The 15444-nt window shown below is 41.8% G+C and overlaps 1 protein-coding gene across 4 annotated transcripts in view; it reads right to left on the bottom strand.

The window, feature by feature from the left end:
• Positions 1 to 2278: 2278 nt before the first annotated feature.
• The window catches only part of DDAH1 (dimethylarginine dimethylaminohydrolase 1), a 130484-nt gene continuing 117318 nt past the window's right edge, over positions 2279 to 15444 (bottom strand). For all 4 annotated transcript variants that reach the window (XM_045801872.2, XM_045801869.2, XM_045801871.2 and 1 more), the window contains exons 5-6: positions 7704 to 7847; positions 2279 to 5489 (exon numbers count right to left, since the gene is read on the bottom strand). In XM_045801872.2, the coding sequence (XP_045657828.2) occupies positions 5373 to 5489; positions 7704 to 7847 (261 nt within the window). In that variant the 3' untranslated portion in view covers positions 2279 to 5372. The remainder of the gene's footprint in view (positions 5490 to 7703; positions 7848 to 15444) is intronic.

Below are 15444 nucleotides of genomic sequence, written 5' to 3' on the forward strand. Positions count from 1 at the left end.
TTCGGTCCTTTCATCTCATTTGTGTTGAAAATGTCCCTTTGGAGTTGGGAGAGAAAGGTGTTATTAATTTGTTTTTCAGGAGAGAAAAAATATATATATAAAGAGAGATAATTGCCCAGCTTTCAGACTCCATTTTGGAGATGAGAACAGATGTTTAAATGACAAATTAAACTAGAGGAAAACTAAACTTAGAGAAACGCCAGTCTCAGTTCCCATCATCCTATACAATGCTGCCATATCAAGCTCCAGTAATATCACTCCCTGACCCCGAAGTCTTCAGGAGATCCTCACAGACTGCCGAATTCAGTTCTAATAGCCTATCTTAGCAGGCAAGACTGTTGACATCCCAACCTACATGGTCTCGCTGTGCTCTTATATTTCCCCATGTTTCAGCTGAACAGATCCACTTGCTTGTCCCTGTCATCTGCTCTGAGCATGGCATTCTCCTTCCACAGTGTTCACCACACATGCCATAGCTTGCTTAATGTCTGTCTTCCTCTGGATGTAAATTCCACGAAAGCACGTCCTGTCACCATTGTACCCCCAGGGTCTAGTAGCGTTAACTGGTCCATGATGGACACTTCTGAAGTGTATCCTATGCTCTCCCACCTTCATGCCTGTGCTCATGCTATTTCCTCCACCTCAAAGTCCTGACCTCCTATGTTGGCCTATTGAAGCCAGGGCTGTTCTTCCAAGCCCAGATCGAACCCCAGTTCCTCCATCAGGTCTCCTCTTCTTGGGAACCACCACGGCGCTACCCTTTTTAGTTCTTACCTTGCCTTCTTTTGTGTCATAATCATTTGTGATCTTGTGTAGTCTTCCTTCCTTGCCCCTCCCAGACTGCCAGCTCTGGAAAGACAGGAACTGTACCCCAGAGCCTGTTAAACATGTGCTCGCCTGTCTAAAACTATTGTTGACCAGCACCACTCATTCAGCAAAAGTCCCATTTCCAGAGTCTGTGGCTTGTCACGAGAGGGGATTTTTCTCCTTCTTACCTCTGTCATCCTTCTGGAAGGCTAAGAGAAAGATCAGTCAGGGAAACCCTGCCAACTCTTCCTTTAAAAATTGTCTCCATTCTCTTCCGTGAGGAGTAAATACTCTGGCACTTAGGTGGAGGGCTCCATTTCCTACGGGGGCCCAGGGCAGGTATGCAGGGGTGGTAGTTGGCATTAAAAAAAAAATTTTAGCTTCTGTGCCCATTTCAATGTTGGCTTGAATAAGGGAGAACTAATCAATGCAACATCAACTGAGAAGGTATGAATACATCAACGACCTTTTCAAGGAATTTTAATACTTGCCTGTGCTTCTAGTGAGCATTTGCATGTACCATTCAGTTACCATAAGAAGATATCAGATTGAACTAACTCTGGGTGTGTGTGAAACCTCGTAAGCAGCACATTTTTGACAGCTTGAAGACCCCAGGCTACTAGCAACGTGGGCATACTGAACAGCTGTGATATAACACTCCATATAAATTAGAAAGAGCTGCTTCGCCAACAGTATCATGGAACATTCAGGGCTGTTAAAATCGATGATGTAGATCTCTATTGACATGGAGAGACGCCTGCCATCTATTGCTAAGTGAAGGAAGCGTGCTATAGAACAGCATGATGATGTAAAATTACTCCGCATTTATATCTGTCTATTCATCGATGTGCAGATAGTCTTCAAAATGTTAACAGTGGCATTCCTTTGTGATGAAATTCTGGGTAATTTTTTCTTTACTTTTGTTTTTAGAGTTTTTTCTGTATTATTTGGATTTTATTTTTATGGTGAGCAATTATTTTTACAATCAGAAAAGGAAAACAATAAAGCTGCTTCCAGCTAGAAAAAAACTGTTGGAAATAAAAAAAGACTCATTAAAATATCTTCAAATGTCCTAACAGATGCTTACTGTAAAATAAACAAACAAAACCCACAACCCAACTCTTGCGTGAATGAGGGAAAACCTGTTCCACTGCTTCCACGACTGAGCCATATAATGTGCTGACCAGAGTCAGGAGTGAAAGGGAACAAAGGAAGCCTCCAAGGAGGTGCACAGGTGAAATCAAGACCTCCTGACCTTGCATGGGTGTCATGCCTGCTTTTTAAGTGCCCAAAGTACGAAGTATCACTTCAGATATCATTTTAATCCAAGCTTTTCATGGCAGTTGATTTACAGGCATCGTATTTCTCATTACGGGACAACAGAGAAAACTTCCCATCTCTGACAGCAAAGCAATGGTGATTTCATTTACTACAGCCGTTTCTGTTGCAAAAAAGAGACACATGCTGTTGGTCACAGTACAATTCACACTTTATTCCATCGTGATTGGTATACTTGTAGCATCAGGACAGCAAGAGACTAAAATCAGTGGAGAATTTCTCTGGACTAAAAGGCCGTGAGAGGCATGACTGGTTTTGGCACACAGAGTGGATAACCATACATTGGTTGGAATGTGATGGTCAGCAGAACAAAATGCACAAGTCTAACACCATGTTGAGACCATGTCTGAGTTCTGTAGAACGTTAGAGAGTAAATAAGCACAAAGACTACCATGCAACTCTATATAAGTCACATTATTCACCTACGGACTATCTCCCCCTTAGAGATGAAGAGATAGCCTTAGTAATCTGTTCACAGTAGCTTAAAGAGCAATCAACACACATTAGAAATCTGTCTGCTGATTTCCACAGCAATCCATTATAGTTGAAGAGATAATGCTAAATAATGTACTTTCTCTATATTGCCCGTTAGACTGAATCTTACCAAGTAATTCGGACTCAACTTTTCCTTACTTTAATACAATTCTTAATGTCTTTACAATGTCAAAGAGAAGCTTCTGTTAGTTTATTTATCTTTATAAATCACAATAGACTAGAGGGGAACCTATGTAATGGGTCATCTTTCCTCTGCAAAGATAATGTTATGCTAATGAGGACATCAAAAAATACTACTACTATGCTGCAGATATGTGGGTTTTCACATCGTCATATCACATAGGGAGTCCGAAGAAGACAGTCTAGCCAGCGACATAGCAAAGAATACAATTCTGTGGAAGAGGCACATAGATTCTAAGTGATTTTTTGAGACAGAGGAGCAAAGAGGGAAAGAAGCAAAGGAAAGGAAAAGTGAAAAATAGCCTTCTGTAGGACAAATTGTTCAAAAGAAAAATCTATTCACTTGCAATTGACTAAATATAATACAGTTCTTCAATTTGGGATGATAGGAGTAAAGATATTGAAAATTATATGTGGCTAATTTCCCAAAGTTGTTTCTGAGATGCTGGACTCTCCCACGGAGAAGTTCTGCTTTTGCCAGCACAGGGCCAGAGGACAATTTTTCCTTATTAACTTGAGCATGTCGGTAACATTCATTTTCTCTCTGGTAAAAACACACTGTTCACCCACGATGAGACAATTCGAAATAAGACAGTGAGCAATAGATGGTTCATTCATTGGACACTATAACTAAGATATCTTCATGGAAATAAATTTAAAGTTAAGCAAAGAGGAGGAGAAGGAATTTCTTCAAATTCTGGCATAAAATCATCAAATAAATGAAAAAGATAGGTAGTGGTTAAGGACGTCTTGGTTTTCTCAGAGGTTTATCACTTCCATTTGCTAAGGGGAGATATGAATGGAGGGAATTCTGTCTTGGTCACCAAACATAAGAAATGTTTGGTTAAAAATACATAGGTAAGGGGCTCCTGGGTGGCTCAGTCAGTTAAACGTCTGATTCTTGTTTTCGGCTCAGGTCATGATCTCAGAGTCGTGAGATCAAGCTCTGCATCAGGCTCCACGCTCAGTGGGGAGTCTGCTTGAGACTCTCTCTCTACCCCTCCCCCACCCACATCCATGCACTCTCTCTCTCAAATAAATCTTAAAAAAAAAAAAAAAGAAAGAATCACATAGGTAAGTAGAGCAAACCCTCGAGTCATGTTTCTTAATCTCCCTGATTGTTAATCTTGAACAACAAGCTACAGGCAATACAGGAAAGGTGGAGATGACTAGGAAGTTTGATAACATGCCTGGATCAGTCACCGTTCCTTGGAAAGTACCATTTCCCTGGCCTGCTAAAAGGCTGATTCTGTCAGGTTTAAGTAAAAGACAATGATCTCTCCCTTCACTGCGGCATTGTTCTTTGTAAGAGACCAGCATCAGTCTCAGGTTGTGTAATTTAAAAGCTAGAGAGGAAAGAAGTTTTAATTGAATTCCACAGTGTATATTCATAGATATTTCAAAGTGGAATTGTCCATTGTCTGCGGTTTCAAGCACCAAGCTGATCACTTCCTGGACATGCTCTATCTGGCTCTCACTAGACCATCAACAATCATTTTTAGATGCAACGTCTCTTTTGAAAGAAGTAACTTTGCTAGACCAGGATAATTGCTGGGGGTAGAAGGCTGGAAGTAGGGTGAGTCATGATGAGTGGGGGTGGGAATAGAAATGAGCTGAAGGAAAAAATAAGACTATTCCCCAAGGTCTATAAATGGTCAGTAACGAAGCAAAAATTCATGGAATGTGACTTAAAGACTTTCTGAGATGTACCCACAGGGTGTTTCCAAGCTTCTTGATCTACGGTCCCTTAGTAACCCTCTGGAGCTGAATTTACCTACCTAGGTGTGGTGCCCTACTTCTGGAATTTAGATCTCGGGGACAAACCCCATCAGGATATGCCTGTGCATGGTTAACTCTCCCTCCAAACAGCCATTCTGATTTTGGTCACAGTTCTGCTGAGGGACCCATTTGCCCTTCCTGGGGAGAGTGAGGGTGGCAGCTGAAGATGTAGCCATGGGCCAGGGGAGGCTAATGTGGCAGACAGGAGGGACCTGCAAGAAGGTATCCAGAAGGCAAGACCGTGGATTTTACCCAAGGTAACAGAAGTAACAAAGGTAACTGGCAAAGAAATATCCAGAGTTCAGTTGAAAAAAAAGAAGGAAAGGGGTAGAATCCAGGACCAGGGAATTTCACAGGAACCAAAGATGATTAATGATACAGAAAGGAAAAAAAAAACTAACCCTGGCCTATCTGACTGATCAAGAAGACATTCTTCAGCATATATTGGCAAATAAACAGCATATATATATTCACACTGATAATACAAACACTAAAATGAGTGTTTCTTTACTATTATTAATCACAGTTCAATAATTCATGAGCTCTATATTTTCTAGATTGCTTAATTCATTTAGCAAAACCCACAGTTTAGGTACCACCGCAAGGGGAAGAAGGGGAGGGCGCAGAACGAAGCAAACGTAGAAGGAGACTTTTGTAAACCCGAGTTAGTAGCACAGCGGTACAGTAGATTGTCAATGAACACGACAGGAGCGGTACAGTCATCGGCCTTGTGAGTGCAGTATTGCCGGCTATAAAGGGGGGGGGACTTCGACTCAGGAGTCTACCTTCTTGTTAATTAAAATTGAGCTGCATGTGAGCAGCCCGTCCACCTTTTCCAGTTCAGAATGGCTCACGGGGATCAGCATATGGTCCTTCAGCTTTTCATAAACCTGCAGCAGGAATCAAGGAAAGGTAAAGCAGAAGGATTATGTTCCCGCCTCTGTCTTACCCCCCCGCCCAACTTCCTCGCCTAGTGTGAGAATTCACTGGGCTTGCGAGTTTAAGCCTCTCAGGCACTGAACCCCAAGATGTGCCTGCAATCTAGACCACATGTGCCCACAGCCATACCAATGGAGTGAGCGGCACTGGTTAACCACTAGCTCTATGCTTTAACCTCAAAGCGAGAGATGTGTCAAAAATGTGGTCGTTACTAGAGATGCCTTCAACTCTGCCGTTTGTCACCGGGAGACTGAGCGATACATGAAAGCCAGTGGCAGTGTTTTCAGTCTGAATATTACCCTTCCCCGCCACACTTTAAAACCCTCTCAACTGTACTTTAAGGTTTCTTTCCTTACCAACATCACTGGAAAAACTTGACAAAATAGAATTTAAGTGAAGTATTTCAGGTCAAACTGCTTTTAAATTACAGGTGTGAATTTTATAGCATCTTTTGACACTAATAGAAAGCATGTGTCAAAACTTTGAATTAACGGTCCACAGATTTTTCTGTGATGATCAAACAAAGCACATTTTTTAAAAATACAAAATCACCTGAAACACATGGTCTAAAAAACAATCTAGCGTGCTTCCTTAGGAAGCACTTTGTTCCTTAAAATTCACTACAGTGTCTAATTAAGAGTGCTGGAGCCAGAGCTGGGCTCCAAACCCAGTTCTGTCAACTCACCACCTAAGCGTGACTTCAGCCAAGTGCCAGATCCCCTCTTTAGCCCTAGATTACTATTCAGTAACATTAGAGTAACAAGAGCGCCCTCACAGGGCTGCTATGAGGTATAACGAAGACAATGCACACAGTGGGCTTGGCCCAGCACCTGGCGCAGGGGAAGCCTCAGTGACCGTGGATATTAGGATCGTTACTTGTGGACGGACACAGGGCTGAATCCAAGGCAGTTAATCACCATCTGGTCATCAGATGATCAATGTGGTCGGTGAAGCACAAACGGTCCAGAGCTGTGTTTCTCCAAGTGAGTTCTGTGACCTGGGTGCTTGTTGAAACTGCAAATTCTAGGGTGCGGTTCTAGAAACCTATATTTTTAACAATCTTGATGCACAATAAAGCATGAGACCCTCTATTCATCTGAGAGTTGGTTAAGCCCTATTCTGGGGTCAGGGGTCCTCTATTTTCCTCAGGTTCACACTTTCAGCCATGGACACAGAGAAATCATCTATGTATCTCCCCACCCTTTTCTTTTTATCTGCTAAGAAGGTGACTGATTCAGAAGATAAACCTAGTGATTACACAATATCACATATCTGAAAGGTGGCCGGAATATTTTCTAAAAATTTTAAAGATATAGCTTTTTAGATACATATACAAAAAGATCAGTGGCTATTAAAGGTTCTTCTGTAATGCTGAGTGTACATATCTGATTCCTCTGGGCAGAGATGAAGATGCTGAAATGCCTAAAACAGAAATGGACACTTGGAGGGTCTGCGGATGAACACAGCTGTGTCTGCGTGTGCAGAAGAGACTGGCAGAATGCCCAGAAAGATAAGGAACATCTTAGACCAGGAATGAATTCCGCATCTAGGGACAATTCCCGTGTTGGCGCACAAACGCAGAGGCTCTTAGAGTGACACGTGCCTGATGGCAAGTATATCATCTTTTTTTGTACTTTTTGATCCTTCCTACCTGGGATGCACAGCCAAAAGCCCCCTTTTTGCAGCCCTGACATTGAGCACCCACCTCTTTGGGTCATTCACACTTCTCTGCTGTAAAAACAAATGACCTTCTGATGAAAGGCAGCTCAGATTTGTCAGAAAACAATGACACAGTTGACCGCCTAACTGTAGGTCTCTATGCTTAGTGAGCATCTAAGTGTGGGGAGATACGTGTGATCAGAGCTGTAGCACAGACTTGGGAGATCTAAGTACTTGTTTGAAAAGTTTTGAATACCAGGCATGATCACCTCAATTACTGTGCATGCATTCGTGATCAGTGACAGCAATGTGAAGACTGAGTTAAATTAACCTTCCTTGTGCCCTGAAATTATATTAGCCTTTCTGCTTTCAGAATGATTTGACGTGTATAGAGGAAAAGGAAGTCCCTGTTATTTGTCACTCCATCATGAAAAAAATCCCCAGGCAGGAAGACTGTCACGAAGAGGCCTGTTCAGCTGCAGTGGCCAGGAAGGATGTTTGTTTACCTTCGCACTTTCTGGATATTCTTCTGGGGTGCGATGTAGCAAGACGTGGCCTTTGCTGGGGATATTTAGGTATATACAGTTTGCGGCCATGTCATCAGGCACAGTGAGTTTGTCATAGCGGTGGTCACTCATCTGTTGCATGATCTATAAAGAGAAACAAAGCAGGCTTAAGCACTTTCGAACAGAAGGAAGGCAGAGTGTGGGTATAAGCTTGCAACGGTGCCTAAGAATGTTCCTGTGAAGTTCCTGCCTATTTCCTCTCGTCATTTAGACTCCCAAGAGGCAAACTCCATGAAGCTAGGATTCTTTGGAAGAACTGCAAGGGTTCTTCTTGTTGCTTTTTTGAAAGTGTGTGTTTTTAAACTATCCATAATTTTAAAAGGTTTTAAAACTATCCATAATTTTTCTGGTTTTTGTTCATAAGATCTATCAGTGAGACCTGAAAGGGACACATAAACAAAAGGCCCAGCTGGGGGTTTTGATGACATCTTTGGCTGAGGAAGCAGGGCTGCCCTGGTCTACAGGAAAAAGGGACCATAGTGGTAATCATTCTGGTCAATAATCTGATTAAGCAATCACACAGACACACACACACACGCACACACACACTTTCCTTTTGTAGATACACTTAAATTGAATTAACCTGTCTGTTGGCAGGTGATGCCCTTAATACAATAAGCATAAAAATCACTAGAGGGGAATGTTAAACTCATATTCTTAGGCTTCACCCCCAGGGATTCTGATCTGGCAGATCTGAAGTGAAGCATAGCAATCTGTATTCTAAAGCTCTCCAGGTAATTCTGAGGCAGATGGTCCCAGACCACACTTGGTTAAAAATACAAAAACAAAAAAACCCCCACCTGATTTAACAGGTCTATTCATCAAATGATGGATTTATTATATAAATCGTATATAATAACTTTAAAAAAATCACAAAAGTGAACTCTACAAAATTTTAAAAAATTGACACCTTATCCTCATCTCAACACAATCAAAACAAAAACCCACAAAACAACCACCCCTCCCTCACTACAAAAATATCCAAACACCAAAAACAGACAAACAAACAAAAACCGAAATATATTTCGGGCTTAGTCATGTAGACTCTTTCTGTAATAAATGTGCACCCTTCCCTCTTTGTTTCTTTCAAGTCATTTGGCATCTAGCAGGTAATAAAAATATGCTTGCAATGAAATGATTCATTTCTTCACTCCTTTCTTTTTCTTCTTTTTTAAAAAGATTTTATTTATTTAAGAGAGAGCATGAGCAGGGGGAGGGGCAGAGGGAGAGGGAGAGGGAGAAGTAGGGTCTGTGCTGAGAAGAGAGCCAGATGTGGAGCTTCCATCCCAGGACCTGGGGATCATGACCCGAGCCAAAAGCAGATGCGTCACTGACTGAGCCACGCAGGTGCCCCTTCTTCACTCCTTTCAGAGGATATAGCAAACCTCAAGAGTACACTGAGATGTTCACAGTTTATATATGTGAACAACTGCATATATAAAACAAGGTATGGTCTTCATCCAGAAAAAGAAATACAATTCATTAATTAATGTGAATGGGGCTAAATCAGTGAGGCCAATGTTTGGCTTTTTCCTTATGCTATACTCTGTGACCCTAACCCGAATGATCCTGGATGTAACATAATATGGAGTGGTGGGCCTGGGGCAAACTAGACAGTTTGCAGCACCTGAAAGCATTAAAACGAAGAAAGAAAAGAAAAAAACCTTGTGTATACCAAACCGAACATACATATGTCTCTGTCAGTTTGTGACCTGTGATTTAGTAAAGTGGTCCAGAAGCCCCATCGGCAGATGGATGTCTTTAAGATATAAGTGGAGCTGTCTCTAAATGCAACACGCAAGTTAAGATTTATGAAACTTTTCAGCAATCATTCTTGGTCAGTCTGGCCAGCATGTTTCTTTCTGGGTGCAGGGAATAGGATTGCACTATGTCTGAATCTCTACTTATTATGTGTTATTGAAGGTGGGCCAAGATGGCTAGTCTGCTCATTTACCGCTAAAACTGACTGTCATCCTTCATGTGGATTAGATCGCGTTTACCCGAGAAATTCAGGATTTCTTCCAGACCACCAGGAGACAGTTTCCGGGGCCAGAGGCTTATTACTAAGTAGGACCTCAGTAGGCTTACTAAGTAGGACAAAGATCCTTAAAACACGGTACGTACAGCCATAGTTACCTGGTCAAGCTTAGACACAAAGAAAACAAAATCCAGAAAACTGAATATTTCCATTGACCTAATTTTCTAAGCCACTGGGAGAATTGTGGGCAGCATGTTTTGGTCCATCACATTCAGACCAATTGCGCCCACCATTCATAAGCACTAGAGAGATGCCAGTTGGTTTTCCAGTTTAATTCACGGTCTACAGATGATTCACTACATTCTTTATCCAAAGGTAAAGAAATCACCTATCACTCAGACTGTAAGCTGAATTGAAAGAGAAAGAAGGAGGCAAGATCACACCTACGGGCCTGACTCTACCTTCAATGGTCCCACGAGCAGCCTGGCAATTTCCCCACATCTTAGTCTGACTCATGCATGTCCGGGAGTGACTAAGAAGCAGAAACATGGAATGTTGTACATTCCAGAGGAAGTGTTATCAAGGAGCGTTATCAGTGCTGACTTCTTGTTTATCAGTGAGGGAACAAATTAAAATCTCCAAGGTTGTGCCTACTTCCGAAACTGCCCAGTTTCTTCTGAGTAATGAAGACTTTATATTTCCGTTCTTGGGGTGCTTTACTTACCTGGGTGCCACCTTTTTCCACCCTCCCTCCCATCCCCCACCCCCAGCTCCGTGAGGGAACAATTCTGCCTCTTTGGTTCCTCTGTGTTTGCTTTGTTCTTCAGTTAATGACATTTATTTGAAATTGTAATCACTGCTTTTTCTCAGTCATTGGTATTTCTCTCTTTTCCAGACCTTATTATAATTTATGGCTTCTGGTGGGAGTATTCTTAAAATTACTGGCTAGTACCAACCTAGCATTGTTTGAGGATAGTTACATTTTTTTCATTGTTGTCAGGAAAGGAATGATAATACCCTTGGCAGGGAAATAATTTAACACTGGGATTAGATAAAGTAATTCACTGATAAATTCTACCAAGAGTTACTCTTAAAAATAAATGTCTTAACAAAGCCACCTTAGGAGAAGTTTTTCAATCAATTTATCAAGGCCCCATGGTTATCATTTTAAGACAGGTTAAAAAATGTGCCTAGGGAAATGACTTTTAACAATAGAACAGGCCCCATTGGGAGCAGTGAGGGGTTATGTTTAACTGTGGAAAGAAAAAAATACAAAAGCTACGTCAGGCGTAGTCTTTCTAAATGAAAAGAACTTAGGAAGTGGTAACTATAAATAATAAACAAAAAATACATCGTTTTTTTCTTGAAAAAGCCAAAGGTGCTTATTCTAAATACCAAGAGTCTCCGTGTTCTGGAACAAAGAACAGGTTTCTCTTTTCCTGTGAGAGTGATTGTTTTTCTTTCTCGTATATGTTGCTATTGTCTGAATAAGACAGCTGGCCATTTATTCATAGCTGGGCTCAGGAAATACACGGCTATACACAAGGCAGGGTGCTCACCATTTGCAGAGGAACACACAGGAAAAGATTCAGGAGACTATCTCTAACATCTTTCCTCTGCTGTTGGAACCGGCGCTGTGAGGATGTGCTCAGGGCCAGCCTGGCAAGGCTGTGCCTCAAAGAGCTCCGGCTCCCGGGGACAGAGATGCAGCCACAGTGAGGGGAGGGGCAGGTTTTGTTTGCTCTTTGTGGATGCACAGAAGCCTTTGTTAAAAGATGAGCATCATTTCAAGTATCTTGAGAATGTGGCTGTTGGCTGTTCAGTTCTATGTGCCAGCATTTTTTCCTAAAAAAGGGTGGAGGTGGTGTATTGCTCCAGAGCTCTGTGTAAAGTGTTCTTTTAACCCCAGGGGACTGACTTCCTGTTTCTCACTGTGCCCCAAGCCAGAATGGAAAGGAGAAAGCACCTAAACCCTTTATGGACACTCTAAATTCCTGAGAGGCCCTAGACTCTGGATAATACCCACTGAGTTCAACACGGCTTTAGAGAAAGATCTGAGAAGTCAAGTCCGTGCTCTAAATGCCATTTCTGACTTGTGCTACTTCTCAAAGGCATTATTCCACTTTGTGTAAAACAGAGTATTTTTGGGATTGGACACAGTTGGTGTTGGGTTCAATCCAACAGTTCTCTGTGGAGGGCCACCCTGGGGCTAGGCATGATGACAGCGAGAGGTGGGAAAGAGAAAGACACCCAAAGATAATTTAGCTGCAGGTTCTTCCTTCAGGAGATGACAATCTATAATTTAAGGCAGGACAAGCACACGAAGGGGATGCTAGCAGTAAAAAGAAAGTCAACCTCACTTCCATTACAGGCACTCCCTTAATGAAGAAGGCACGCGGCAGAGTGGAAACGGCTCTGAGAACCATGTTGGCCGAATCATCGTGCTCTGTTACACAGCTGCTGGTTTGGAGGAATCCGCCTTGCTCCCCAGAGTGGAGCTGTCACAAAATAGAGTGGGAAACGTCTGGCTTCCAGCCCAAGAGAATTTGCATGGCTAGTTGCATTAACAACCAGGCATTTCCGGCAGTTTCCAGCATTTCTGGGAATTTTCTCATTCAAAGGGCTGGAAGGCAGCTACATTCTCCCACTTGTTACTCATGGTTTCTTTGTATTACATCAATTATTGAAAAAAAATTCTTGGGCTATGTTGTTTCACAGAACAGTTTAGGACTTTTATGGGTCAAATACCGAAAGGTGTATAGAAGGTATTTAGAGATGGTTAGGAAATATTCAGAGCATGTTTGGCTCATTCATAATTGATCATTATGAAATATACATATGTACCCATATCAACATATCAGAACAGCCAATGTTAAAAGGGACAGTTTATAGATTCTATTGAGATATATGATACGTGATTCTGAAGCACACTTTTTGTTACTACTGTATATCTAAAATCATTCATTCACTTATTTATCTGTCCATCAAGAGTTTATTGAGAGCTGACAATTTACTAGGCATTAAGCCCGGTCTTTTTAAGGCTGAGTCAATATAGCTATGGATAATATTCTAGAACTATTATGGTTTCAATTTTTTTATGAATATTTCCATGGATCAGCTCAAAATGAACAGAATCTGAGAGAGGTTGTCTGTTAAACATCCTCTCTGAATTGATGGGCTATAACAGATCCTAAGAACAAAGTAACATGGTTCCTTTCAGTTAAATCTGGGCCAGCTTTCAACGCCAAATATTCCCTTCGAAGCTAACTGCCATTTCCTCCACAAATTCTCTCTCATATTTGGAGTTGCTGCTTTTGTTCAGGTCATAAGGCCCACCTGAATACGGGGATGAAATTCTGTCCTTCTGTCCTTCAAACTACAACCACAAAGCACATGAACCATTTCTGGAAGGGATCCTCAAAAACAATGGTTACTGTGGAAGGCTGGGAAAAACTCTTACCCTCTCATTAGAGGGCCACTCTGAGCTCTATGGAGGGCTAAGGAGCATGGCATAGGCAGGAGGAACAAGAGAGATTCTCTGGGTGAGTCACAGTTCTCATTTTCTAATTTCAGGGGTGTAGAGCAAAAGAAATTCAGACCAAAGCACCCCTTCCAAAATGCAAAATCTGGGATCCTACCTCCCTTCTAACCCCTGCCCATGCATTCTTTAAGACTAGCTCTGTGGCAGAAACAGGTCTCCCACAGTCCTGTTCATAAAGATATATCTTGTTGCCTACTTAGATATTGACGTCATGCCCTGGCTATGCTTCCCCAGATACCTGCACCTAAATCCACCTTCAAAAATTAATTCCCTTGGTTACTGGGGACTTGGGGATCTTCTAGGTTGCCTGTATCATTTGACAGCAAGAGACAACTGGAGTATTTATTGAGCTACATTCTGTTTATTGGTGGTTCTTCATTCATTTCTCACAATTATTCATTTTTACAAATGAGAAAACCAAGGTTCAGAGAAATTCAGTAATTTGTCTAAGGTCACATGTTAACACAGTAAATCCAGGATTCAAGTCCAGGTACATCAACCTCCAAATGCCTACCTTTTTCCTGTCACACCAAACTACCTCCTCTCCAATATCCCTTCAAAGACTAGACTCTGAGCTCACTAACTTGCAGCCTTTGGGTTGATTTTTCCTGTAGATACAACTTACTTGACATGCATATATTCTTATTTTTTATTTTTTTAAAGATTTTATTTATTTGAGACACAGAGAGACAGTGAGCGGGGTGGGGGAGGCATAGAGGGAGAGAGAGAAGCAGACTCCCCACTGAGCAGCGAGCCCAATGTGGGACTCGATCCCAGGACCCTGGGATCATGACCTGAGCTGAAGGGAGATGCTTAACCCACTGAGCCACCCAGGAGCCCGACATGCATATATTTTTAAAAGTTTGCATTTAAATGCTTTTAGATGGAGAAGGTCTGGCTCCTGAAGCCATCTGAGTTCTCTACTGAACTACAGGGATTGGTTTTCTTAAAGCTGTTCTTTAAGTAGATGAAAGAAGAGCAAAGCCTTTCGGAATGGAAAAAGACAGTGGATAAAGAGGCATTATCGCTTCTAGAGAACAGAGGAACAGGCTCCCGAGTGAGAGAGGAGAAATGGCCAAACACACACACTTTGCAATGATGCCCAGGATCAGTCCTGTTCAGTCTGGCTCTACCACTGGTGGATTAGTGCTTATTTTCTATATGAGCAAATATTCCTTGGCTAGCTCATCAGTAGGGCATGCATTTAAATTTTCTTTTACAATAACTGTGCTTGCTTTGCTTTAGAGTCCTTCAAAATCCTCTGCCCAGTCTACTTGGCCATTGCGAAAGGGTTGCCTTAGGATTAGAGAATCTGTCCTCATGAAAGAGAGTGCTTTTTTTCCCCCCCGGAACAAGATGAAGAAAATCATCACTGGGGCCGCCAATTATTTTAACCTAGGTGGTTAAAAAAAAATCTTTAATGTATGCTCAGTACTCTGAGATTTTTAGCTCCAGGCAGTAGTGTGCTGGTAAATGTAGGGAAAAATACATGCATAATATACCCACATACATTTATTATAAATTTTACGGATATGAAGGATGGGCAGCATATAATTTATAAATAATAATAAAACGGTCAATTCTCTTGCATATAAATTTCATATTGCCAACTGATTCTCACAACAGAATGCTTCTGTTGATTTTTGCTGAGCAGCTCAGGGAGCCTGACGTGGGGCTCGATCCCCAGGGGAACATGACCTGAGCTGAAGGCAGTCGCTTAATCAACTGAGCCACCCAGGTGTCCCAAAATACCTGAAAATTTAACAATCAGCTTTTGTAAGCTGGTAGAAGCTGACTCCAGCAAACCACTGTCCTACACAGGAGACTTCATCGTTTCATAAGACTTGGTTCCTGGATGTTAGCATAAGCTGGCTCTTCATAGAAAGTTACTTTAAGTAGCCCTACAGCCTCTTTTTTTTTTTTTTTAAAGTAGGCTCCATGTCCAGCATGGAGCCCAGTGTGGGGCTTGAACTCATGGCTCTGAGAACAAGAATTGAGCTGAGATCAAGAGTCAGATGCTTAACTGACAGAGCCACCCAGGGACCTTTTGGCTCCACGTTAAATCGCTGTTTTCCTTTTAAGTCATCTTACCTTTTTATTTCTGGTTATTTTGCAATCCTTCATGCATCTTCGTAAGCCACTTTTGCAAAATGAGGTGAGGT

The sequence above is a fragment of the Ursus americanus genome, chromosome 12, assembly GCF_024610735.1.
Source record: "Ursus americanus isolate L20-20 chromosome 12, mUrsAme1.1.p, whole genome shotgun sequence".
NCBI classification, from domain to species: Eukaryota; Metazoa; Chordata; class Mammalia; order Carnivora; family Ursidae; genus Ursus; species Ursus americanus.